At 29.9% G+C, this 24,189-nt stretch overlaps 1 protein-coding gene across 2 annotated transcripts in view; it reads left to right on the plus strand.

Moving 5' to 3' along the window:
* The window catches only part of LOC143079022 (cilia- and flagella-associated protein 44-like), a 33,588-nt gene extending 12,540 nt beyond the window's left edge, over positions 1–21,048 (plus strand). The window contains exons 11-35 of one of the 2 annotated variants that reach the window (XM_076254124.1): positions 1,131–1,225; positions 1,671–1,877; positions 2,199–2,312; positions 3,268–3,420; positions 4,162–4,285; positions 4,651–4,757; positions 5,422–5,570; positions 5,862–6,138; positions 6,654–6,706; positions 6,978–7,140; positions 7,843–7,973; positions 8,607–8,794; positions 9,505–9,674; positions 10,155–10,343; positions 11,325–11,509; positions 11,877–12,003; positions 12,389–12,648; positions 13,156–13,270; positions 15,028–15,211; positions 15,956–16,077; positions 16,980–17,156; positions 17,629–17,825; positions 18,051–18,276; positions 18,908–19,042; positions 20,726–21,048. In XM_076254124.1, the coding sequence (XP_076110239.1) occupies positions 1,131–1,225; positions 1,671–1,877; positions 2,199–2,312; positions 3,268–3,420; positions 4,162–4,285; positions 4,651–4,757; positions 5,422–5,570; positions 5,862–6,138; positions 6,654–6,706; positions 6,978–7,140; positions 7,843–7,973; positions 8,607–8,794; positions 9,505–9,674; positions 10,155–10,343; positions 11,325–11,509; positions 11,877–12,003; positions 12,389–12,648; positions 13,156–13,270; positions 15,028–15,211; positions 15,956–16,077; positions 16,980–17,156; positions 17,629–17,825; positions 18,051–18,276; positions 18,908–19,042; positions 20,726–20,926 (4,049 nt within the window). In that variant the 3' untranslated portion in view covers positions 20,927–21,048. The remainder of the gene's footprint in view (positions 1–1,130; positions 1,226–1,670; positions 1,878–2,198; positions 2,313–3,267; positions 3,421–4,161; positions 4,286–4,650; positions 4,758–5,421; positions 5,571–5,861; positions 6,139–6,653; positions 6,707–6,977; positions 7,141–7,842; positions 7,974–8,606; positions 8,795–9,504; positions 9,675–10,154; positions 10,344–11,324; positions 11,510–11,876; positions 12,004–12,388; positions 12,649–13,155; positions 13,271–15,027; positions 15,212–15,955; positions 16,078–16,979; positions 17,157–17,628; positions 17,826–18,050; positions 18,277–18,907; positions 19,043–20,725) is intronic. The other variant, XM_076254123.1, reaches the window with a different exon arrangement.
* Positions 21,049–24,189: the final 3,141 nt, after the last annotated feature.

A 24,189-nucleotide genomic window follows, 5' to 3' on the forward strand; every position in this document is an offset into this window, starting at 1 on the left:
TACTTCTTGTTGATGATCTCCCCGATTTAGATAAAGATCAGCAATAAAAGACCTGTGCCTTTTGTTTTGGTTCTGTCAAGCACATGTAAAATTTTTGTAAAGGATTGAATTCAACACATCCCTGAGTAAACCATGTATCAGGGTTTTGTTGACATACAAAGGATTGAATTCAACACATCCCTGAGTAAACCATGTATCGGGGTTGAAGGATTGAATTCAATACATCCCTGAGTAAACCATGGATCAGGGTTTTGTTGACATACAAGGGATTGAATTCAACACATCCCTGAGTAAACCATGGATCAGGGTTTTGTTGACATACAAGGGATTGAATTCAATACATCCCTGAGTAAACCATGGATCAGGGTTTTGTTGACATACAAGGGATTGAATTAAATACATCCCTGAGTAAACCATGGATCAGGGTTTTGTTGACATACAAAGGATTGAATTCAACACATCCCTGAGTAAACCATGTATCGGGGTTGAAGGATTGAATTCAACACATCCCTGAGTAAACCATGGATCAGGGTTTTGTTGACATACAAGGGATTGAATTCAACACATCCCCGAGTAAACCATGGATCACGGTTTTGTTGACATACAAAGGATTGAATTCAACACATCCCTGAGTAAACCATGTATCGGGGTTTTGTTGACATACAAAGGATTGAATTCAACACATCCCTGAGTAAACCATGGATCAGGGTTTTGTTGACATACAAAGGATTGAATTCAACACATCCCTGAGTAAACCATGTATCGGGGTTGAAGGATTGAATTCAATACATCCCTGAGTAAACCATGGATCAGGGTTTTGTTGACATACAAGGGATTGAATTCAACACATCCCTGAGTAAACCATGGATCAGGGTTTTGTTGACATACTATACTATGCTTTTTGAATTAAAGGGGTAGAGAGTAATTTATAAACATATATATTTTTATATTTTATATATATTTCTGAATTTTAAGTTACCAAGTTGTGCATTATTATGGATTTTACAGTATTTCAGATTTTATAGACTAAAACAAATGTAGGAAAAATTAATTGTACATATTATGGTGATTATTCTTTTTAAATTATCAGAGAATAAAAGACTAGTAAAAGATTGTTCTTAATTTTTCAGAAACTGTGAGATTGTTTGATTATGTTCAGAGAAAACAGATTTGTGAGAAGAAGTATGCCTCTAAGGGTTCAGCATTGTTATGGGCACCTAAACTTGTAAGTATATATAGCTATAAGTTGGAGGGTCATTTATGACTCACTTTCAAGAAATATAGAAAATGTGGTAATTTCACTCTAGCAAATTTTATATATGTGAATGCATTTGTATATGACTTATTATTTATCTTTAAATTGAACTCATATGGTCTAAAGTTAATATCATCGATTCTTTAATTAATGAATGTATCCTTGATATTGTATGGCAGGTTAATTTCATGGGGTGTAAATTTTCGCTAATTTTTGCGAATTGAACAAAATCGCCAATTTAAAAGTTTACATGCAAAGGTATTTAGATAAAAGTTTTGAATCGGCCAAAATGATAACCGCCAAAATATTTTGTATACCTTACTCAATGAATATCACGAAATTTTATACTCGCAAAATAACCCACTATACGGTATTTGAATATTTCTAAGATAGACAAAACATTTAATCATTTCAGGTGGATACTAAATGTGCTACAGTGATTGCTGGGTTCCAGGATGGAGTAGTCAGAGTTCTGGCCATCAAACAATTGGATGAAGAATCTTTACATAGCAAACGACATAAAAACTCAGTTGAACTTGACATTATACAGGCTTTCAAACCTCACAGCAAATCTGTCGTATCTATAGCAACTGATCATGCTGGAGAAATTCTAGCCACTGGGGTAAGACTTGTAATAAATCTGTTGTATCTAAAGCAACTGATCATGCTGGAGAAATCCTAGCCACTGGGGTAAGGCATAAGATATATCTGTTGTATCTATAGCAACTGATCTTGCTGGAGAAATTCTAGTCACTAGTAAAAAAAAAAAATCTTGTTTTTATAGCAACCAATCATGCAGGAGAAATTTCATAAAAACTACAGATTAAATTTTACAAAAATAATGACAAGAAATAGAAATGAAAAATATCAGTAACATTAATAAATATCTTAATCTTATCATAGAGTATAGTTTAGAGATAAGTAATGTTGATTGTATTTTCAGGGTGAGGATAGTACAGTATTCTTTATGAATATCAATGGATTGTCATATGAACCTATAGGATTTGTACAAGTGCCAGCACCTGTAAGGAAAGTTCAGTGGTCACCTGGTAGATTTGTAAGTTTTACAGTTATATGCAAAGGAGTAGGTCCAGTAAGACCCCTTTTTGGCCCCAAAATATAGCAATTTTACAAAATTGTTCAAATGTAAACTTTTAGTTATTTATTACACAGTAGAATGCTTCTGCTACAAAATATGGGCTGTTTTTGACAATACAATGCACATAAATCGGATACTTGCACCATTAAGTCATACCAAATTACTGAAATCTTCACAATTCTAGCATTTTAGTTAAATTTTAGACGGTTTTCGTGTAAAACGAAAGTGGCCGCATTCGTGTTCATCCTTTATATTGAAATGTAAGTTGTATTTTATGATAATACATAACATATATAAAGGTTGAGGATGAACATGGATGCGGCCACTTTCATTTTTGACAAAAAAAAAACATCTGAAAAGTGACATTTTCGGCATATTTGGTAGATTTTTCATATTTGAGCTTGAATCGGATCGTTTTTAATGACTAAATCAATTAAAATCTTTCACATTAACTAATTGATTCAAATGAAATAGACACTTAAGTGTTTAAAAAGTGGTCAAAATCTTTTGTCAGATAAACCTGAAATTTGAGGCCAAAATCGGTCTTTACCGGACCTACTCCTTTGTATCTTCTTAACTTTTTTTGTTTCATTCTAATGCAACATTTTACAAGCTTATACAATAAATCAATCTTTTTAATTTGCAATATTGAAAACTACTGCAACAAAATGTGAAGCATGGGAAAATCTAGTCAGTTCATTGCACTGTTTTCTTTAAAATTTTATGTGAACATTAAATTATTGAAGATCTGTATTTAACTATTAAAGAGATTTATTCACCTGCAAAAATATTTAGCGAGATGTAAAATTTCATTAAATATGCTCCATATAAATTTTTATAATTTATGAACTAAAAACTATTTTAGACAAAAACATACTAGTATTACTCATGAATTATTTATTTTATTTTTCAGAAAAGGTCAACATTATTGGTATTTTGTGAAGAAGGTTATGTGATAGAGATTGATTCACCAGAGGGAGCCAAGTTTGACACTTCCCATACATATCACATCACAGGCTTGCCCATGAAACAGTACCAGTTTAAAAGTGTTAAATCTAAAGTTCGAGTGAGTAAATAGTTGTCATTTGGAATTAAATAATAAACCTACCAAATGATATTTTTTTAATTTTCAAAAGTGATACATTTTAAATATTTTTTGGCGAAGATTGCTGTCCAGCCTGTAAAGACAGTGCACAACAAGTTACTTTGAGCACTGTCATAGCTTTGATTCCTCCTGTGATTAAGATGAAGCAACCTGCCAATATTTTGGTTAACTGTTAACACCAAGATATTTTGCAGTACAAAATGTTTTTTTAGTGATTGACAAAAAATACATTATTTTACTTTTAAATTTGGACAAAAATGGATTACTATGAAAATTGATACATGGACACTATTGTCAGTTGTTTATCCTTTACCACTGTTATTAGTTGAGCGGAAGAGTTTCATATATTTAATTTAAAGTAATGAGGATTTTAGTCTTTAGGCACTTAGCAATACATGATTGTAACATACAATCTTGACTTCAAGTGAATATTTAGTTGATTTTAATGACACAGAAGCAAATCCTTTCGCAAAGTGAAAAATTTCAAATTACAACAAATATTGTAAGGTTGGTTGTTATGTAAAGATTAGGATGGGGGTGTATTGGGCACCTTGCACCTCCTACTCCCTAAAAATTATGTGTCTTAGTTTCTTCTAGAGCTTAAAAGGTGGGCTTATCGTACATTAATTCCATTAAAGAATGATATATTAACCAAAATTAGATATACATGCATTGTATTTAAAATGAACTGCTTTTCTACAGCATGAAGAAGACCTAGAAAAAAAGAGAATAGAAGAAGCTGCAAGAAAGAAAAAGGAAGAAGACGACAGAAGAAGAAGAATTGAGAGAGGATTAGAAACAGAATCTGAGCAAGGAGATGAACCAGGTACTAATGATTAAAAATTGAGAATAGAAATGGGGAATGTGTCAAAGAGACAACACGACTAAAGAGCAGAAAACAGGCTAGCAATGGGTATTAAAAACAGCAATAAAATCCTGTACCAGGAAGAAGGCTTCAGCTGGCCCCAAAACAAAAATGTGTACTAGTTCACTGAAAATGGACGTCACACTAAACTCTAAAACATATCAATGAACCAAAATTAGAAAAAAAGAACATACTAGAGTAACAAATCCCATAGATGTGACAAATTCAAAAAAGTGTTGGGGTTAAACATGTTTTTATATAACTTTTGATGGGTTGATTCGTATATGATCTTATTTTTGAAAAAAATCTTTTTTACCTTATTTTAGAAGAGAAGAAAGAAAAAGAACCTGAATGGCACCCTTATATCCCAGAGGAAGCAAGTCCTATATTAACTGGATATTACAGTGAAGAAGGCAAATTCTGGCTATCTATGGTGAGTCATTATTGTCTGGGTCTTAGTATATTTTTCAGTCAGTTTAGATAATTTTTACATATAAATTCAGTAGGATTCTTACATTCTAGAATTTAAAGATGAGATACTTATTTTTTTCAATGACACTTAACAGGTCAAAACTGATCCTATACAACACCTCATATTCTAATCTGATTGAAGACATAAACAATCAGCAAATGTGGGAAAAAGGGAAAAAAAGATAATTTATTTACCAGATTAATATTTTAGAAACTTCAATTTCAAATTTCATAGGAAGATCAGTGGTTAAATTCTGGTTACTGTGAATTGATTTATTTTCGTGGGCATTAATTTTCTTCGATTGAGGAATTTTTGTGGATATTTAATTTCATGGTTTTGCAAATCTCTACATGCAAAGCCTATAGAAAATTTGAAATTCGTTGAACATTTGAATTCGTCTTTCACCTATTCCCTTGAAACCCACGAAATAAATAATAATGAATCCACAGTATTAGTTTCTAGAAAATTACAACTCAGAATATAAAAATAAAATTGAATTTATCCCACTGGAAACATGTATACATACACTAAAATCTACAAACTTTATCAATGTGAACTGTAAATAAAATAACCTACCAGGTATATTTTTGGAATTTGCTTTCTTAAACACCAATATTAATTTTAGGGAGAGTTTGATGCTGGTTACCTGTATGAGTGTAAATTTATGAATGAAGCAGAGAAGTGTGGGTTACCAGAAGAAGTACATGATGAGCCAATTAGATATGTTCCTGTTTTAGAATCAGATGATATTCCTATACACAATATTACATTTAGGTAAATATTTCTATAATTGCACTGAAATCTTAGAAATCACATAGTTGAAGTAAACAATGACAAAGTAAATTTTTTTTACAATAGTTTGGGAACAATTGCGAAAAAATATGAAATTTTGTTAGATTTTTTTTTTAATGTATTTTTAACATTTAGTTATTCAAAGTGCAATTTATTTCATACTGTCATTTTCCTATGCTTTTAGTAGATTAGAAGCAAATAAACAAAAAAATCTCAAAATTAAAACTACAAGACCCTGCAGTATTTGATTGATATATATCTTTAATTTTTCAGCAATAATGGTAAACAAGTATTATTTGGAATGGAAGATGGAGCCATAAGGATTCACAGTGTTGATGTAGCTTTTGATATATCAACCCTTAATTTCTTCTGGCAACTGAATATCCATGACAATAACTATGGTCATCTGACTGGTCTAAAACTAGGTTATGATTCATTAAGTTTGATATCAGTAGGTGCTGATGGAAACTTCTTCATGTTTGACGTGATGACACAAGAAAACCTAGACAAGAAAATTGCAGAAGCAAAAGCTAAACTACCATCAGCAAAGGTTAGTTTGTTTATTTATATTTTTCATATAATTAGATATTTTTTTTAAGTAGGTTGAGTATCAATTTTAATTTTTTTCTGGTTTATTTTAACTTAAGATTTTAATGCCTTACAAAATTCAAATTTCTTATAGATTTCATCAGTTAAAAGTCTTCAAACTATAGATCTAAAATACAAAAAAGTCTTTAAATGGCTATCAATAGTTTTAGACTGTAAATAAAAAAGACTTATTCTTTTGCCTTTTTCATGTCTTTTTGAAAAAATATTATAGGAAAATAATTTTGGTAACATCTTATTTAAAAATCAAGGACTGAATTGATAGTTATTTGAAAAAATATTAGAGTGAAATTGAATAGCAATTTCCTTATGGATATTGTTATCTGAAGCACTCTGAATGAAATATCACTAAGTTTTCAAAAAACAAAAAAAGACCTAAAAACTGGCAATCTTTAATTATTTTTAAAAATGAATATGAGGAGAGAAACTGATAAAAAACAAATTTGTTTATTTCTGCAGAAGAAAGACGATGATAAAGTTGGAGATGATATTGATGATCCTTCAGCTTACAGGTAGGCTTTACAATATTTCTGTTTCACAAATGGTTTATTAACACATTTTATTTCAATTGATTTACATAAATTATGTTCATTATGTTTGCTTTCTTAATTCTTAAACATGTTGCTGAGGTACAGAATTAATTTTATTCATATATTGGGGCTTTAAATTGGATTGGCTTATACCTAATTAAGAGTCCACTTCAGTATAGAACATTAATATTCAATTCTGGACATAAAAAGCTGGTGGGACTCTTCTTGAAATGAGCATTTTATGAATTTTCAGTATTGAAGATGCCAAACAGAAAGCTGAGTATGACAAAATGATGAAACTGGCCGAGGAAAAGAAAAGGGAAGTTAGAAGACAAATTTCTAAGTTCAGGAGACAGTTCAAGGGACTATTAGAGAAAAACGAAGGTTTACCAATAAATATACAACTAAAGAAGGAGGTAATTGCATATAACACCTTATTATTGACATTGGTATTATAAATCTGTAGAGTTTATAAAGTGACTTTTAATGTTATTTCAAAATCACAGTTTTGGGAGACATCAGGTTAACATAACTTATATTTTACACTTGAATGGTTGAAGACAAATTTTTACTGGTAGGATCAGGTATAATCTTTTACCTGGCATCTCTTCAGTCAGCATATATATTAAATAGTCAAATACGTATTAGAGTATTATTAGTAACACAGTGTGCAATTGTCCTAATTAGAGCATTTATCCGATGAATAAAATTCATATCAGGTGAGTCGAAGCCAAACCTGATATGAATATTATTGACCCGATAAATTCCGTACAAGGACAATTGCACAATGTGTATCGAATTTATCCTGATTTTGGTTATATTACATATTATATTCAAATTCAATTATTAGGACAATGTCAACCAAATATTTAATCTAAAACTGTAAAAAATAAAAATAAAAAAGGACATTAAAGCATTTTTTTTTTTATTAGGTCAATGGTATAAGGGAGATGCTTCCAATTGAAAAATTGTACTGAAATATATTAGGACAATATCAGCCAATCAAATTGCAAGAAATTACTCTAAATCAGGATGAATATGTATTACACTCTTAGTTTAATATTTGATTAATGTATTTGGAATTGAACTTTGAATTATAAAGAGTCATTATTTTTCAGGAATTTGAAATGGACAGAGAAATCAAGGAAGAATTGCAAAAACAGAGAGATGAAAGAATAGAAATTGTAAGGAGGGAATTAGCTTGGGAATCTGAGAAACAAAGAATAGCCCTAGAAAAGCTCAGGAAAAGGTAAAAATAACTGAGTACAATAATCTATTAACTAAATACAAGAATACAAACGAGAAACACTTATGAACCACATCAACAAACAACAACTACAGAACATCAGATTCATTGTCTTACTAATGTTAGGTTTGATGCTAACTTTGGTCTCAACATTATAAAGTTGCAAACTATATTATTGTTTCTTTTCTTAGAATATGTTATCATGTAGTTAATTGTTACTTAAGGTTTGTGTAAGTGTCATGAATACTATTTTCATTCAGGTATATTTTTAAGTCAATTGGTTATCTTGTATACTTAAGAAACCATTTATTTTGCATAAATTGTTATATATATTTTAAAATAATCTGTGTTTTGTTTTGAATTTGTAAAAGATATATATATATTATATATATCTTGATATAATTAGAATTTCCCTAATTTATGTGTAAAATTATAGTTTTACAATCATTGGTTTTTGGAATGGAGCTTGGCCTCAACCTTGTTGATATCACACTGATATAAGTATCATATTTATTCATCTTTATATTATAAAATAAAGTACTGGTGAGATGAATGCATGTTTTAAAGATATTTATATTTGCTCTTTGTTCTGATTTTACACACTACATTTATTATAACATTTTGATACTTTCATAGATACAAAGATGTAGTAGAATGTGAGAGAATTGTTGTCAAAGCTTTTGAAACCAGTCATGAGGTTGCCAGTTTTAGAGCAGCCAAATTATCCGATGATTTCTATCATATGAAGGCTGAGTTTGAGAGGAGGAAAACTAACATGACTAGAGACGACCTGACAAGAGACCCTACTAGGGAATTAATGACAGGTATTTAGGTTTATTTGAGAAATTTTATTTCTATTATCTGCAAGACTGTATAAGAATTTGAAACCTCAGACACTTCAGGATGATAATAGAACATCTTACTCCACAGGCTCTTACATTTTTAATGCCCCACCTACGATAGGAGAGGGGCATTATGTTTCCTGGTCTGTGCCTGCGTTCGTTCCTTTGTTCGTCCGTTCTTTCCGCTTCAAGGTTGAAGTTTTTGGTCAAGGTAGTTTTTGATGAAGTTGAAGTCCAATCAACCTTAAACTTAGTACACATGTTCCCTATGATATGATCTTTCTAATTTTAATGCCAAATTAAAGTTTTGACCCCAATTTCACGGTCCACTGAAAATAGAAAATGGTAGTGCGAGTAGGGCATCATGTTCTTTGGACACATTCTTGTTTATTATTTGTACTATTGTCGGAGTCAAGTATATATCTGTCTTTTTAAACTGTTTTTAAAAAAATCTGTAAAGGAGGGCTGCAACCATTCTCAATAAGTGCACTGAATTACATAAATTACCCTTGTATTATTTTCTGTTGCAAAATATTCACAATACTAAATGCATGTGTTAAATTTTGTTCTTTAAGTTGTAATTAATGAAGTCAATATCATCACTATCTTAACATGCTTAAAGATGTCTAAAAAATACAACCCAAAAATAGTTTGTGAGTTGATAATATAATATTCAATATATTTGTTTGAAGGTCAGACAAGGTTGACTGAGATGGGGACAGATGCAGGAGGTAAACAAGATGATGCAACAGCCAAAATAGCCACTACTACCACACTGAAAGGTAGCATGGGTGAACGTATCACAAAAGCTCTAGGCAAAGTGGAGGAAAAGAAGAAAAAGAGAGCACAAAGAAGGGCTCAGGTTTTTTATGTTTACTTTTAGGTTTATACTTGTTGTATCCTAAAAAAACTTTAATGTAACAGAAAATTATTTTTCTTCTTGATAATGGCAAGGAACAGTACTAGTTACAGTGTTCAGTTGTCAGAATTAACAAATTTGATGCAATATTGTTTTCTATTATCTCATTTTTTTTAAAACCTTCTAGGTTTTGTAGAATATAAGATGGTAGATAAGGATTTTGAAAATCTTCTTGTTACAGATAAACTTTTGAACAAGTTTAACTAACAATATAAAAAAAAGTAGATGTGTTCTGTTGCCTATGAGACAACTATATGCCACAGTTATGATAAAACTAATGTAAGCAATCCTCTCCTTATCGTAGGCTTATGGCAGAATTGGGAAGTTAAAAGTGGTTGTTTCCATTCTATTTTCATTGTTGGGTCATGATTTTTTCACGTGCTTTTTCCATTATTTACTATGATGACAAACTTCTATTTGCAGTGGGATGATTTATACAGTACCAAACCAGAAGATGATTTTGAAGATCCCAACGATGTGGCCTCAATTAAAGAAGCTAAAGATAACATGGGCTACTTCAATCTAAAAACGGCCAAGGATTATATTGTACCAGACCATCTGAGGATGAATGTAGAAAAAGCTAGAGGAAGATTACTTGTGTTGAAAGATCTGGTTAGTCATAGTTTTCTATACTCTATGTTTTCAGATTTATATAGGTGTAATACCACCATTGATTTTCCCCTATTAGTATTTGTTAAATTTGCATTTCAAAAAATTGTGCAGATTGTATCTTTGTTTCAAATAAAGAAATATTTGGCATGAGTAAAGTTTTATCCTGTCCAGTACTATAGAAAAAAAGTCGCATAACATTTCATTCATTTCATATAAGAAAATAACCATCACCGGAAGTTAACCAATCAAATTTCTCCCCTTATTTAACTTGTGTACAAGCTTTAGTAACCATGTAACCTCAAGTTCTATAGAAACCCCAAATAAAAAAATAATGGTGTTTTGAAATACCCAAGACATATGTTTATGAAACAGATATGTGTTACTGCAATGAAATGTAGGATTAATTACCTACTGTCAAATTCAAGGGATTTTTTTTTGTGGATTTATTCGTATACAACCTCTGTAACGTATCATGATTTGGTGGTTACACCTATATAATTATACAGTGTAAATGTTTAGGTTGAGTATTTAGAGACTAGAAATTATATACATAAGTCAGTTCCCTTAAATTTGCTGAAAAGAGTAATTTCATTCCAAATCTAAATTGTAGGTTGTAATATAATTTTTGAGATTAATGGTGATCAAAGTTTCATCTTTTTTAATAACAATAAATAGTAGATTATAATTCCTTGGTAAATAATACAAAACTTTATGGGCAGAATTTGATGATTTTATACAAATATTTCAGAGAAAACCAAATTAAAACCAATTAAAGATTCTCCGATGAACTGAAAATGTACTAACTAATAGATTATTTGATTCATTGATAATTTTAACTTTAATATAAGGTAAGATCAGAATATTCCCATTGTTTTCGTTCTCAATGAATTTATTGCTCATTAGAATTTGTGTTTCTTTATATATTGGATTATTTTTCATACGGTGGATTTCATTAACCTTACATAACCTTCTGTTTTGCAGATTCATGAATATAAATATAACTTCAATCTCAAACTTCTATCAATAAGAGACAAAAAGATACAAATAATTGAAGAGATTAAAGATGTTGTATGTAACTTAAAAGAAGTACATCAGAAGTTAGAGGAGACAAAGCGTAAAACCATCCCACCGGTACCAGAGATGCAATTATGTGAAATGCCTGAAAAGTAAGTCATTCAATATAATCCACAACATACATAAAGAAAAAGATTTTTGATAAATTCAAATTTATCTTTATTATTTTAGGATATTTTCTAAGATTTACCTATGTTTTTAGTTTTAGTTATAGGAAATGAGAGACTGGTGAAAAATAATGTTTATCCAATTCTTGAACCAATGCATATATATCATAAAATTAGTCTTGCGTGCACACTTTTATCATTTTTTATGCATCCATATCGTATAAACTTTTTTAAAAAATCCTTTGGTCTAGAAGCCTGGATATTGAGCATGCATATAAAATGTACAATAAGATAATAGTTTAGTTGAATGACAGTGAATTAAGTATATTTTAATACTATTTCTTTATTGCAGGAAATTAGAATATACAAGGGACACCTTGATAAAGTTCAAGAAAGAGTATGAACAACAACAAAAAGCATCAAAAGGATCTTCAACTGGTGGTTTTGGTGGCTTTGGAGGGTTTGGTGGTGAAACTAAGGTAAGAAAAGGAAAAAGTTGGTGTATTTATAGAATTCCAGAAATCTATGATGGTAGCATAATCATAATTTTGGGATGGTTTTAAATGGTCTAATTATTGAAGTGATTATTGTGCAGGAAGATTTTTAAAAAGAATCTTTGTTCCAATTTTTAAACTGTGTGGTTTTTGTAAAAGAATTGTTGTTTGCAATGGCAAAAATTTACAATTATAAAACAAGAAAGTTACTGGAAAATGTTTTATATCCTTAATTGGGAGACAAACTGGGGATTAGTGTATACAGTATATTGATTGTCCCTATATAGGATTGTGCATATTGATTTTGGGGATATATATCCATATCTTACAGTTGCATCATTTAGTATATATGTATCTCTTCTATGTTTAGGCTGTGTCACCAACTCCAGCAAGACATATGAGTGAATCCAAAGTGAAAACAGATTCAGCATCTAGTGAAGTATTAGAAGATGTTGAGTTAACTCCCTTGGAAATAGAACTTAAACAAGCTGAGGACATTAAAATGTTATATGAACAAGACAGACTATTAAACAGAATTAATGAATTAGTGCAAAACTTTGATGCTGAACTTAGAATTCTTAGACATGAAAAATTCAAATTGGATATAGTCATGAAAAATGCTGATCTAAGGTAGGTTGTGTCTGTGATGCTTAAAAAATGTGACAGCCATTGTTTTGAACTGATCATGGGTTTAGAATTTTATTTTAAATCAAATGATGTGAACTTGAACACACAAAAAATATATAAACTAGACAAACAAAATCACAAGTAAATAACAGATGTGCAAAACCATGACCAAAAGAAGATGATGAAACAATATACAATAGGTTACAATATATATCATGAAGATTGGATGGAGCAACATGAACTGCTGCTAAATCTTGAGGTGAATTCAGCTACATTGGAAAGCTCAAACTTTCTGCTCCTGTGACATAACTATGCTTCATGTGTAAGGGAGTAATATGGAATAAAATAACAATAATTTAAGAAGAATTTTACATTGAAAACTCAATCTTCAATTTTTTCAGAAGGAAAAAACATAATTTTGGCAAGGTAAAAATTAATGTTTCCAAAACTAATTCTTGTTCAAAGTATTTGTTCTTTTGATATTGAATGACACATATAATTGTTTAACAGACAGGTAACTTTGTTTGAGGAGTTAGTATTACTGAAAGAGTTTGAGAAGAGAGAGGACGTATTGGCAGAAAAAGTCACAAATAAAGCTCAGGAGAAAATTGATATGCAGAATAAGGTGGGTTGGCTATAAATATTATAATGGAACTATAAAACATTATTGTTATACTTAATTGTTTAATTTGTTGAGATTTCGACTCATCAAAACTGCTGATGAGTAGAAAAATCAGAAAATTTTGTACCTTTTTTTTTTGCTATGGTCTTTTGACATTTGCATATAAAATTAAGTAGATGTGGTATGATTGTCAATGAAACAACTCTCTACCAAAGACTAATTACATAGGTCACCGTCAGACTTGGGGTAATTGTAATTGTAATCATTAATCAGCTGTAATTGATTACAATTTTTCAAGTAATCAGTGTAATCATTAATCAGCCAAAATTCTGATTACATGTAATTTAATTTAATCAATTACTTTTCAAAATACCCTGTAATCATGATTACTTTTTGATTACATTCTGATTACAATGAAAAAAATCTAAAATTGTGTTTTGGTCATTAAATGAACCTCTTTGTTATTCATATTTGATAAATTTTAAACATACTAAAATTATTTGGTTACTTTAAGCATGTCTACTTCAGTAAAAAATAAACTGTTACAGTATTGAAAAGTCATCATTAGCCTAAGCAGAGACATATAATACAATTATATATATCTTTTATCTTGGTAAAAGATATGTTACATACATGTATATTCATCGTTTTATAATGATCTTCATATTAATATTTGATAATAACTGTTATACATTCAATTAATACTTTTCTTTAACCCTGAATTATAATCTTTTGTTAATTTTTGTGATTTTTATCAACTTTGAATTGACAGGTAGGAGACTAATTAAGGTTTGTTTTTATTGCAATTACAAATTGAGTATAGCTGTAGGGAAATATATATGATAAAAGATAAATCAGACATGAACATTTATCTAATTAGCACAAACTAAATTAAAAGAAGGAAAAATATGTTGTTTAAATTTTTTGTATTGGACTGGACATGTAAAATGCAATGATTTTTAGTACTTACATATTGTTTACAATTTGATTAAACACTTCTATTCAAATTTAACACAGTTTTAACTGGTAACTTTATTTCATTCATACTTAAACTTCCATAAACTGCAACTTGGAATACATATAAATTATGAAAGAGGTCAGAAGACAAACAAAAAACTCTTCATTATGATTTATCTTTATTAAATTTAATTCAAAATAATTCAGAGATCATTGGTGATAAAATGTAATGTATATATGTAGTGAAATTTGGTGTTTATTCAAATAAATGAAGTTAAATTTGAAGTTATCATTTTATAATTGAACCAATTAAAATACTTTCTCAAAAATGCTATAGTGTTATTGAACGTTTATTCATTCACATCATTCAAAATATTTTGTTTTTAAATTCATTGTAATCAGATGTAATCATGATTACTTTGCCAATGTAATCATTAATTTAATCAGATACTTTCAGAAATGATGTAATCATTAATTTAATTTAATCGTACAAATGACAAAGTAATTGTAATTTAATCAATTACATTGAAAGTAATCGGACCCATCTCTGGTCACCGTACAGCAAAGGGACTTGCTTACAAACTTTCAATAGGTTCTTGCATTGGTTTTAGATTTGATGTCTTAACAAAGAATAAAACATTAGATATCCGAAGAAGCTACGTAACGTAACTTATTAACATATCAACCATGAAATAAATGTCATCCTCCATATCTAATCATGTGATATATGTATTTAATTGTCTAGATCACTTAAACAGACAAGTTACATAGGGGCAGTTATTAAATAAAATTTTATTTTACAGATTGTAGAAATAACAAATAAGATAGAAATGAAGAAGAAGGAAATAGAGAAGATGGGAGAAAAAGACAGAGCACTACAAGCTCAGTTCTCAGTTTTACTTGGAGATAAAAATCAGTGGGCAGAATATCTTACAAAAGTTTATAAGAAAAAGATTAAAAGGGCAAAGAAAAAAGTGTCTGAGGATGGTAGGTTATGGATTTTAAAATTTGTATTGCCAATGTGTTTTCAAATGATCGGGGGGAGCTTACATTTTAATATGCATATGAACAGTCTATTAGAAGATGTGTGTGATAACGATGATTGCCATTATACTTATTACTGATTTCTTATTGCCTTTCAGTGTAACCAAAACATTAAAGAGTAATGACATATGCAGGTTTTGCAACTGCTGTCCTTAAAATTATACTTCCATTTCCGCAAATTCCAAAATGTGACAATTTTTACATCTTTTTGAACTTTACAAACAAATCAACTGCTGTGTCTCATTATTTATTTTGCGAATACACATAAAGTGTTTATATACATTTTCAACTGATCAATGACCATTACTGGTCACTTCAATAATGAATTTGTCCCAAAACACCTGTCTTAAGATGGACTGGTCTGTAATGAGTGAATGGATTAAAGAGTGAAATAAATCAAGTTATATTTACTTCTCAGTTTTGCTGATTGATTGATAATTGCTAAATCTTATGCAAAAGATATTTTGTGCATACTAAGGGTTCTTAGGTTTTATACTGATACTATTTTAGAGAACACAGTGTTATGGTTGTAATGTACATTTTTACAAACTTTTAAAGGCTGCATAGAAAGAAAAAATTTCAATATATATGTTAAATTGAAACAATTGCCAATTTTAGATTCATTAGAACAAGCTTGTATTTAAAGTGTATAATATGTAAGTAGTTTCAGGTTTGATTTTTTTTTAGATGAAAGTGAGGAGAGTGATGATGATTCCGATGATGATTCTGAATGGGATGAAGATGAAGATGAATCTGATGATGATGCTGGGGGTTATGACCTTGACATTTGTCCTCCAGGCTGTGATCAAGTAAGTAATATTGGTCTTCAAATAAATAAAACTGTCATATTTTAAACAATTTTGTCAGTAGATTATTGTGAGGACTAATATATAGGACATGTTGCCAATTGTGATATTTGAACGCAGATTTAAGGATGTACTTAGGTGAGGTTTTGTCATTTGTGCCAAATGTTCAGACTCCTTTGTGTTTTTCCATACAATACAAGGTAAAATATTATGCCCCATAACACACATTTATTTTTTCATACAAGATTAAATAGCTCATGAAAGGTCATTAACCAAAATCATAGCAGATTGTTCATTTTCTTTCTTTTGATTTGAGACTGAAATAATAGCAATGGAAATATAAGGTAAAAGTCTAAGTCAGCCTTTTCCCACCATATTTTAGATATCAAATATCTCGAAAAGGAGGTCCATAACCTATCAATATTTTTGGCTTATTTTGATTCTTAACCAATGCTCTTTTCACTTTTTACTTATCAATTTTAAATTCTTTATTTTTTGAATTTCACAAACCCTCACCTAAGTACATTCTTAATTACAGTTTATAAGAATAATTGTGCTTCATTATAATATTTGACTGCTCAGTGTAAGAGAGGCAACAGATATCAAAGGGATAATCAAACTCATAAAGTACAAAATAAACTGACAACGAACGGTGCTATAAATCTAAAAATGGAAACGGAGAATATGCTAGAGACAACATCATGAGCAAAGAGTTAAAAAAACCGAGTCCACCAGTGGGTCTTTAACACAGTGTCAAAATCCCCCAACTGGAGTCTGGAGGAGAACTTCTGCTAAACAAAAACTTGTATAAAATCTCCAAAAATTAATGTCACACTTATTTATTAACATATTAATATGCCAAAACAAGTTTTTGTTTAAAAAAGTTCCCTACTTTCTATTTACAGACATTATATGATAATACATGTGCCATGAGAGAGAAGAGACTGGACATTGAAGAAGCACTAGTAGAGGAGAAGAAAAATAATGAAACTTTAAAGAAAGAATTAGAAAGTATGAATAAAAAGTTAAAGGTCATCATAAATGCATTGAAGACAGCTCAGAATGATTTAGAAGCCTTCCAGGTTTGTAGCTGTTATACTTACTTTAAAAATACATAGATTTCTACTCATGCAATTACTAAGGATTGTCTTTATTGTGATTTAATAAATAGATTATTTCTCACTGTTCAACAACTAGTAATGACCCATTCATTTAAGATATAAGTGTAATATAAATTTATATAAGTATATTTAGGGATAACATGTGTACTATTAAATTTCAGTTTATCTTCTTAAGACCGTTTTACATTCCTACTTGTTATTTTTAGGAAATCCTTAAATGGTAATTGATGGATCAATTTTTGATATACTGTCAAGTTCTGACTTTTTAGTTAAGTCATGGCAAAACATGGAAGTATTAATATAGCATTCCTAGATCTCTGACAGGAGACTTTCAAATTCAAGACATGGCTCAGAATATTTCATTCATTTCTGACTAGTTTGCAGATTTGTTATATGCATTGTTGTTAATGGTTGTAATGTTTGATTATTACAGTTAGAGAAACAGCAAAAGTTGAACGAGTTGGATGTGGTTGTGACTCTCAAACTCCACCAGATACAGTATATGATAAATGCAGTATTACCACAGGACCTGTCACAGACATTAGTGTTTGAATCTAATGGTGTCAACAGATTACAACACAGAATCAAAGAACTAGAACATGAAAAACAGTTACAGAAAAAACAAATGAAGTAAGGTTTTGTTTTGGATATGATTTAATAAGAACCCAATGTATCATTTACATTTCATCATTTGCTTAAATGTAATTTTGTTCTTGCTAGGAGTTTTTATGCCCCACTTAGGGGCATTATGATTTTTGGTTTGTTTGTGTTCTTTGATTGATGGTTAAATATAGACAATTAGATATTTAAGAAGAAAAAAATAACAAATATGTAACATAATTTATATTTTAACAGAGAAGCAAGAAAAACCCATGTCACTTTAATCAAAGACAGAAAAGTATTTGATGCCAAGATTAGAGAGATGGAAGAACAGACAAATGAAATGATGATTGCTAAATTTGGTCAACATGTTGATATTGAGAAATTAGAGACAATCACAGTCAATAGAGCAATAGAGGAGCTAAAGGAGAAACTTAGAATGACAGAAATACAATGTTCTGAAGAAGTAACAGAATGGGATGTAAGTATTATATAGTTGTTGGAAATGGAGTGTGGGAGAAGGGAGGGGGAGGGGTAGCAGTTATTGATAAAGGAGGGAAAATTGAGAATAAAACTTGAAAGTATAGAATTGATAGTAGAAGTTGAAACGACAGGAACAAGTGAAAAAAAGAAAAACAATGATAGCTATTGATGAATTAAAAGAGAAATCAAATGTCAAATGAACAAGGCAGTGCTAAGAGGTTTAATGTTGTGCATTGGGAATAAAAAGCAGGATAAGATTGATGGTGACTAGTTTAGTGGCAAATTTGTCATAAATATCATGACCAGAAAACAAATTTACAATTAAAATACAATTAGTAAGTTCTGCAAGGTGGGAAGCTTGGGATAAGAGAAGAAAATTTGGACTGATGATACATAATTGCACCATTCTGACTGGATGTGGCTACCAATTCATACATCTAATAATGTAAATTATTTCAAAGTTTTTGTAATTTTTTAAACATTTTTGGAAGTGAATCTAAATGGAGGTATTTCAGCACGACTGTACATACCATTTATCCCATTATGATTAACACTGTGTCTATAAATGAACTGATGATAATGAGGCTATAATAAAGTACATGCAACTGATTGCTAGTTATGTTTTTCAGGAGAAAATAAAAGATAAAAAGAATAAAATTACATTACTGATACGAGATAATACAAATAGATTGGATCAGCTTAATCTTCTTATGAATGAACAGAAACAGTTTGAGAAATCATTGGATTCGAGACAGAAAAACCTGGTATGTATGTTACTATGTAAAATAATATTATCCATCAATTATGTGGAGGAATTTGTATTTTATTAGATGAAATTGATTGAATTGGTTCAGAATTATAAATGTTTTCTAAGAAAAGTGCAATTATCAACTGTATTTTGCTAGACAGGTTCTTAAATCAAAGATAAGTAGTTGTAACGTCAAATGATAAAAAATAACAATAAGTAAATGTGATATGATTGCCAATCAGACAACATGATGAGTTAACAACTACATGTCACTGTATGACCTTCAACAATGAGCAAAACCCATACAAAGTTGTTTGGTCTGTTTAAACAATTACACAGCTCTATTACCAAATAGAAGGAGATTGAAATAATTCTCGAGTTTGAAAATTGTAATGAAAGATGAAGTATTATTGGGATTTAAGAAGATATTTTGGCATGTAGGATTAAGGTTTGATTTTCTTGAAGAGATAGACTGTATTATAAAAGAAAGTTAGAATTAGATTATTTTTTTTTAAATTTAAAGACAGCAAAATTACAGATCTAAAAAAAGGTTGATATATGAAATCTTTTTGAAGGTTTTTTTTTTTATGTAAAAATACACATCGATGTTTATTTTTTCTAGAGATTGCTTGATCTATATAAATATCTAAATATAAGGTTAAATCCTTACTGTCTATCCTACTGTCTGTTGATACTTTTATATATACATTGCACAAGTCATGTTTTTTTGTCTGCCCATGGCATTAAAAGACTAAATCCATGGGATGTGTTTTGATTGATTTTAGTCGCAGATGCATGATTTTTCATTATTAATTGTATTTTACTTTTAACTAGCTGTCAGTAAGTACTCTCAAATCATAGTTTCCTATTGATTTGACCTGTTGACACAATTTGCAATGCATTTTTGCTATTTGATGTTTGCTTATTTTTGTGTTATATTTCGTCTCACTATTTTTTTTATATGTACCACCTTTGAAAAAATGTCAGTATTACAAATTTTTTTACTTCTGTTCTCGTACAAAATATTTTCATACTCCAACAACAAAATGATTATATTTAAAATTACCTGTGTACGTTTTTTTATTATTATTTAAAACCATTTTGTCCCAGGTTATACTTTGTCTTTTTGACATTGTTTTACATATTGTGTTTATATAATGAAAGTATTCGATAATGATTAATGGTGACATAGATCAAACTTATTTATTCAGTGTTTGTTTACTTGTTTTGTTAATATTTCTAAAGTGTTTCACCTTTGCTTGTTTTTTTAAATAGAATAGGAATGCTTACACTTTTCATTTTAGGGCCCTTATAGCTTGCTTTTTGGTGTGAGCCAAGGCTCTGTAAATAAGGCAGTGACCTATAATGGTTTACTTATTACAAATTGTGACTTGGATGGAGAGTTGCCTCATTGGCACTCATACCACTTCTTCTTATATCTATTGATATGAAAACTTCTCAATTATGTTTACATTAATCCTCAATAATCTTATCATTATGTGTAAAAAATACCAGTTTAATTCCAATATTCAATATTTATCTGTTCTAACAAATGTTTTTTTTCGATCAAATCTTAAAAGAAAAGTGAATTTTTTATGAATGCCTAGGACTGTTAGCAAAGGTGGAAAAAGACTTGTATATTTATTTGAAAATCTTAACTTTTTAATATCTAAAAATTTTTATGCATCTATAATTGCAGGGTGAAGAATATTCTGGTATTCGTAAAGCTGATGTCCACGAGAAACAGAGATTGATACAGTTAGTACAGTTACAAGCACAGGAGATTGATGCCTTGAAGGAAGAGATTATGTTGTTGTCACGAAAAGGTGGCCACATACTGCCACCTGCTCAGCCACCATTACCACAAACACCACCTAATCTCAGAACAATCAGCAATTAAATATTGGGAATAATATAACAAACATTCTGTAATGACTCTTAATGCTTATAAATTGTATAATAACAAAACACTTAGAGAAAATGTGTACATTTGGTTGTGATACAATGATATCACACACAGTAGCTGATCATAATCTAATCCATCTATTTGCTAAGATGATAATTAGATTAGATCTCTAAGATTGGTTTCAGTGAATTTTCTACTATTAAAAAAGAAGAATTATAGCTTTTGTCAGAAATTATTTGATAATGATAATTGTAATATATTTGAATTCTTTTGTTTTACTTCACACTTTCAAACAGCTTTGTTTTCGACTGAAAGCATTTATATATTTGTTTTATTTATATTTATAAATGTTTTATAGTATACCAATTCCGTCCTTTTAATATGATAATGATCTGTGATATTGACGTTTACCAGTTAATAAATATTGAAATCTATATGTTTATATTTAATCATTTATCCTTTTTAAGATTGTCTACAAGTGCTTTTTGACTTGCCTGCAATGAAATAAAAATAGACAAAGACATGCTTATTAGACTCATTGTATATTTGTATAAAGCTTTATAATTCAGAAAGTAAAAGATTTAGTTTGCCCATACCTTGTATACACATGCTTTATCCATTATCCTTGACCCTATTTCATTGTTTGGCAACTGCTTAAAAAAAGTTTAATTTTTGAATTGTGAAATTCTCCCCTATTTGAAGTGAAAGACATTTTACAATCTTTGAGAGTACATACTATCTTAGACTCGTCTTGCAAGCATATTAAAACATTTGACTATTCTACACTTGACAGACATATAGCCTGTTCCAAACTTAAATTTTACCTATTCCATCACAAGTTGGGTGATTGTTATGGAAATCTGTTTCACATGTGAAGATGGTTATGTTCCAATTATCATAACAACAATGCTGTCCTCTTTTCCCTGTATGTGACCTACCAAATTAGACTTGTCACATGGATTTTACTTGCATGAGCAACACAAAGGGTGCCACATGTGGAGCAGGATCTGTTACCTGCTGGGAGCACCTGATGTCACCTATTGGTTTTGGTGGGGTTTGTGTTGCTCATTCTTTAGTTTTCTATGTTGTCTCTTGTGTATAGTTGTTTGTTTTTTTAGAGTTTTCCTTTTTTTCACCATAGCTTTATTTACTTGAGTTTGAATGTTCTGATGCTACACACTGAAATATATAATCTGCAAATGTACAAATTATTCTGTTAAAAATAAAAGTGATCTTATTGTTACTTGCAATTTCATAACATTTCAGCAATTTGTTCCAGAATTAACATGATTAACAATAAAATTTCATTTTGCTACCTTTTGCGGATAATTGTAGCCAGTGCTGTCTTCATTATAATTGTCTGTTATGGAACAAATATTCCATATCATATATTCCATGTGGAATACATATTTTACATTCCATAATATTTCTTGCAGGGGTTGATGGTATAATGGACCGAGAACGAAAGTCAACAGAAGATTGGGGTAATGAGAACAGCAAGTCCATTGCCCACCCCATTAATAAAAACCATAAATATCAGATATTTTTAGCATTTTGCATTTCAAAAATCAATTGAGGTAGACTATTAACATAAAGGGTAAGTTGACTCTAGATTAGATCTTAAAACTCTGACCTAGCACTTTCAAACTTTGCAAACTATATTTATTTACATAGATACAAATGTTATACGTTTCAGAGAGGAAACTCCAAGTCTCGTATTGATTTCATTTTCTGCAGAAAATCTTTGAATAGTAAAATATTTAACACTCATATATCACATTTCTCGTTTAGTGATCACAAAATAGTTGCATCAAAAATTAAGCTAGATGATATTGAAAGAAGGCCGGGTATGTGGATTATGAGTTAAAATACAATTAAGGGGGCTCCTGGGTATAAATCAAATATTTTTTCTAATATAGGATTTCGCTATATTTTTTTATAAATGAACTTATCATATACTTAAAAGAAAAATGAAATAAAAAATGGGGTCACCGTTCATTTAAGCTCACAATTTGCCTCCGGAAGAAGCATACATTTTTGTAAATGTCCTTTTTTTCTGTTGAACTAATAGGAGAAATAGAGGTAATATCGAAATAAAAAAAAACCTAATTACAGAAATCGCTTAAATTTTACAATTATTTAGTTTATGTACAGCTTATTGAACAATACTAAAAAATATAGGTCACCGACGATTAAAAAAGATATTTCAAATTTAATGCCAAAAAATGGCATTTTTTTCACCAAAGGGAGATAATTTGGAGCTTTTTCAATGATATAAACATTTTAAAAGTCATCTGGGGACAAACCGAATCGATTTTTTGGGTTGATTTTTTTACCATATCATAAAGTAATAACTAATAGTGTAATAAATAAAATTTGTAATTAAAAAATAAAGGTTCAGTTTTTTGCTGAAATTTTTATACCCACGAGCCACCTTAAATCTGAAGTTTTCAAGTGCTTTTTAAATCTTTTGGGAAGGATGGAAAAAAGGAATCAAATATAATGATATACAGGAATGGTGGAATATAACCAAAAGTAACATCAAATTTCTAACAATTGATGTTAGTAAATAAACAACTTGAGGCATTAAAACTGGTAGAGGAAAAACAAATATTATCAATTCTTGAATAACCGAAATTGAAAGCGAAATTAAGGATATTTTTTGTCATTTTAATAATATACATGTATTTAACATTGCCCTAAGCGGGAGGTTTGGCATGCCATAAAACCAGGGTCAACCCACCATTTTTTTCTTAAAATGTCCTGTACCAAGTTAGGAACATGGCCATTGTTATATTAATAGTTCGTTTCTGTGTGTGTTACATTTTAATGTTGTGTTTCTGTTGTGTCGTTGTTCTCCTCTCATATTTCATGCGTTTCCCTCAGTTTTAGTTTGTAACCCGGATTTGTTTTTTTAATCGATTTATGAGTTTCGAACAGCGGTATACTACTGTTGCCTTTATTTGTGACACAAAACCAAATTACCAGAGTAAGAATCCACGCAGATGCTATATATACTCCAAAGCAAAATGGGAAGATCTACACAAAGACCTGACTATACTTTCAACCAACACCACTGACATGTATCATACAGGTGCCACAGTACAGGAATCATGGGACAAGTTCAAGAAATATCTTACTCAAACCTTGTATACCATCAAAACCAATCCGATTGAAAACTAATCTACTTTGGATCATTCACAATATCAGGAAAATGTTTATAAACTCTTTTAGAAATACGTAAAATCAAGAAAACA

Source organism: Mytilus galloprovincialis, chromosome 6 (genome assembly GCF_965363235.1).
Source record: "Mytilus galloprovincialis chromosome 6, xbMytGall1.hap1.1, whole genome shotgun sequence".
NCBI classification, from domain to species: domain Eukaryota; kingdom Metazoa; phylum Mollusca; class Bivalvia; order Mytilida; family Mytilidae; genus Mytilus; species Mytilus galloprovincialis.